General features: G+C 43.4%; 1 protein-coding gene across 1 annotated transcript in view; it reads right to left on the bottom strand.

Moving 5' to 3' along the window:
- The window catches only part of Ippk (inositol 1,3,4,5,6-pentakisphosphate 2-kinase), a 53,725-nt gene that overhangs the window by 38,608 nt on the left and 10,768 nt on the right, over positions 1–4,349 (bottom strand). Inside the window, exon 3 of the mRNA XM_013026380.1 lies at positions 3,549–3,644. Coding sequence (XP_012881834.1) covers positions 3,549–3,644 — 96 coding nt within the window. The remainder of the gene's footprint in view (positions 1–3,548; positions 3,645–4,349) is intronic.

Genomic DNA, 4,349 nt, shown 5'->3' with positions numbered 1-4,349 from the left:
GAGGAGGCTACAATGCTTGATAAGAAATGTACTCATTATCTTGCCTATGTAATTGTAACCCCTCTGTACAGTATTTTCACAATAAAAAAAGAAAATGACCATACTGCCAAAAGTGATATACAAACTTAACACAATCCCAATTATGTTCTTTGCCAAGATAGAGAAAACAATCCAAAAATCCCTATGAAACAACAAAAGACTTAGAACAGTCAAAGCAATACTCAGCCAGAAAAAAAAAAAAAAAAAAAGCAATTCTGATCCCAGACCTAGAGCTCAACTATAGAGCCACAATAATAAAAACAGCCTGGTATTGGCACAAAAAAAGACCCAAAGATCAATGGAAGACACAGAAATAAAACCAAACGCTTACAGGTATCTCATATTTGATAAGGGAGTCAAAGATATATGGGGGGGAAAAGTGTCTTCAATAGCTGGAGTTGGGAAAACTGGGCATCCATATGCAGAAAATTAAAAGTAGATTCCTGATTCCCACCATGCACAAATATCGACTAAAAGTAGATCAAAGACCTCAATGACAGACCTGAATCTTTGAAATTACTGCAAAAGGGAGTAAGAGAAACACTAGAAGTTGGCATAGGCAGGAAACTTTTTGTTGTTGTTGTTGTTGGTTGTGGGGCTTGAACTGAGGGCCTGGCCGCTAACCCTCAGCTCTTCAACTCAAGGCTATACTCTACCACTTGAGACACAGTGCCACTTCCAGTTTTTGAGTGGTTAATTGGAGATAAGAGTCTCATGGGGACTTTCCTGCCTTGGCTGGCTTTGAACCACGATCCTCAGATCTCAGCCTCCTGAGTAGCTAGGACTACAGGCGTTAAGTCACTGGTACTCACTGACAGGAAACTTTTTGAAGAGTCCCAGGGCACAGCAAATAGGAGAGAGACTTGACAAATGGAATTATATCAAACTAAAATGTTTCTGCACAGCAAAGGACATAGTTATGAACAATGGCCAAGACTGGGAGAAGATCTTAATCAGCAATACATCTACCAAAGGCCTAATATCCAAAATATACATAGAGCTCAAGAAATAAATCCCTCGCCAGGCGCCGGTGGCTCACACCTGTGGCTCACACCTGTAATCGTAGCTATTCAGGAAGCTGAGATCTGAGGATCGAGATTCAAAGCCAGCCCTGGCAGGGAAAGCTGTTAGCTCTTACCTCCAATAAACCACCAGAAAACTGGAAGTGGTGCTGTGGCTCAAGTGGCAGAGGACTAGCCTTGAGCTGAAGAGCTGAGGGACAGCGCCCAGGCCCAGAGTTCAAGCCCCATGAATGATAAAAAAAGAAAAAGAAAAAAGAAAGAATCCCTCCCAAAGCTAATAAACCAATCACTAAATGGGCAAAGGAGCTAAAGAGAGACTTCTTAGGCAAGGAGGTAAGAGTGGCAAAGAAACTTATGAGGAAATGCTCAACATCCCCGACTATAAGAAATGCAAATCAGCCAGGTGCCAGTGGCTCATACCTGTAATCCTAGCTACTCAAGAGGCTGAGACCTGAGAATCATAGTACAAAGCCAGTTCAGGCAGGAAAGTCCATGAGACTCTTATCTCCAATAAGCCACCAGAAAACCGAAGTGGTGCTGTGGCTCAAGTATAAAGCACTAGCCTTGAGCTGAAGAGCTGAGGGACAGTGCCCAGGCCCAGAGTTCAAGCCCATGACCAACACATACACACACAAAAAAAAGACAAGAAAAGAAAGAAAAGCAAATCAAATCAACTCTGAGATTCTCTCTCACCATAGTTAGATTGGCCAACATCGTGAATTCAAAAAGCGCTGGAGAGGATGTGGAGAAAAAAGAACCCTATTGCACTGTTGGTGGGAATGTAAACTAGTACAACCACTCTGGACAGCAGTCTGGGGGTTCCTCAAATAACTAAACATAGATCTTCCCTATGACCCAGCCATAATACTCAGGAGCATCTACGCTGAACATCATGAACCAGAATACCAGAAAGACATGGCCACGTCCATGTTCATCACCACACTATTCACAATAGCCAAGATATGGAAACAGCCCAAATGCCCTACAATAGATAAGGGGATCAAAAACATGTGGTACTTATACACAATGAAATATTACACAGCCCTTAGAAAGAATATGTTATGGGGCTAGGAAGGTGGCTCAGTGGCAGAGCACTTGCCTTGCATGCATGAGGCCCTGGGTTCAATTCCACAGCACCACATAAGCAAAAAGAAAAAAGCCGGAAGTGGCGCTGTGGCTCAAGTGGTAGAGCACTAGCCTTGAGCTGAAGAGCTGAGGGACAGTGCCCAGGCCCAGAGTTCAGGCCCCATGACCGGACCAAAAAAAAGAAAGAAAGAATATGTTATTTTCAGGGAAATGGATGCTCTCATATGCAGAAGCTAGACCTAAAATGCAAGAGGACATGATAAATTATACGGGACTCCAGGTATTTACACACAGTGAGGCTAAAGGAGGATATTCTTAGGGAAGGAACCTAAAGCCACAATGCCTCTGTGCCTATGAACATATAAAATAATGTTTATTGAAATGAATCCCAGGAAATGGAAACGAGGGTTGTTTTTCCTGTGTTTTTTCTTCTGTTGCTGGTGAAAATGGTATTGTCTTGTTTTTGCTTTCGGTGTTTTAGTTTCTTGGGGATTTTTTTTTGTCATGTTTGTTCATTTATCTATCTTTGGAAGGTATGGGGGACAGAGAAATGGAGAGACAAAGGGTGAACAAATGAAGCAGTGGTATTCACTAGACATTATATTGAAAATGAACTATACAAATTGTGGGTGGGGGCAGGAGGGGAAAACTGGGAGAGATTGAGGGAAGAGGTGACATTTTTCTTTTTTCTTTTTTTTTTTTTTGGGTCCAGTCGTGGGGCCTGAACTCTGGGCCTGGGCACTGTCCCTCAGCTCTTCAGCTCAAGGCTAGCGCTCTACCACTTGAGCCACAGCGCCACTTCCGGCTTTTTTCTTTTTGCTTATGTGGTGCTGAGGAATCAAACCCAGGGCCTCAGGCATGCAAGGCAAGCACTCTACCACTGAGCCACCTTCCCAGCCCCAGAGGTGACATTTTTCAAAACATTACCTCATTTGCAAAATGGTAACCTTTCTGGATATCACATTAATAATTTAAAAAAAAAATTTAACTGGGCAACTAGGCTCTACAGGATGAATCCAGTGACTTGGCCTATGTTCATGCTGTTGTGCCCCTCTCTACAAGGGTAGCAGCTTCTAGGGCAAAATCCAATTTGTTCTCTAACCCAAAGAAAGCACTCTAGGAGCAGAAGGCTAAGCTGTCCCTTTGGGCTCAAGGATGGCCGGATACCCACTTGAGTGTCTCACCAAACAGGAGCCTAGGGCAGAGCTGGATAACAGTGACAGAGTTCCCTCCAACTTCATGGTCCTCAACTGTTCGATGGCACAACAGAGAGCAAGGCACCTGAAGACTCTAACTATTCAAGGGTTACCATTAAGCACAAAATTCCAATGACAACTGAGACACTGGTATGGTTAATATGCGACCTTTCCATGAATTGAGATTTGAATAAAGATCACTTACCCCACAGTGAACACAGTGTTCCCCCAAGAACTCCTTCATGACATTTTTGCCAAAGTCCACAATGTTTTGCAGGTGCTGAAATATCTCTTCAGAGGTCTGCAAGAGACAAGCACAAGATACCCTCAGCATGAACCTCTGGTGTCCCTCTTCCTACCACCAAGAGCACCACTGCCATCCAATGCACCCACTGAGCAGATGACTGGAAAATTAAGTGTCTACTTTTAAATATAGCATAGTGTTTTCTTCCCAATCAGATGTTTTTAAAGGGTAAAAAGGCAGCCTCTCTAGCTAGCTTGGGAAGCTGAAAATGGCAGGATGTCAGCTCAAAGCCAGACTGAGTAGGAAAGTCCACAAGATTATCTCAATGAAGGGAAGTTAGACATAGTAGCGTCATAGTTAAGATTATAATAGTGTGCCTCTCTACTCAAGTACAACTATAGGAACCCTAAAGTCAGCAGATAACAGTCCAGGTGTATATACAGTCCAGGTGTATACACAGCAGGAAGTGAAACCCTAAACCAGGCACCAGTGGCTCACACCTATAATCCGGGCTACTCAAGAGTCTGAGAACAAGGATCTCAGTTGAAACCCAGTCTGAGCAGGAAAGTCTGAGAGATTCCCATCTCCAATTAACTAGTAAAATGCCAAACTGGAAGAATAGCTCAAGTGGTAGAACACAAGTCATAAGCAAGAAAGCCAAGAGAAAGTTAAAAGTTCTGAGTTCAAGCCACAATACCAGCACACACACACACACACACACACACACACACACACACACACACACACACACACACACACCAC

The sequence above is a fragment of the Dipodomys ordii genome, unplaced genomic scaffold (genome assembly GCF_000151885.1).
Source record: "Dipodomys ordii isolate 6190 unplaced genomic scaffold, Dord_2.0 Scaffold93, whole genome shotgun sequence".
In the NCBI taxonomy this organism is placed as follows: domain Eukaryota; kingdom Metazoa; phylum Chordata; class Mammalia; order Rodentia; family Heteromyidae; genus Dipodomys; species Dipodomys ordii.
Note: the sequence above shows the minus strand (reverse complement) of the source record. Positions and strands in the feature narration are given on the sequence as shown.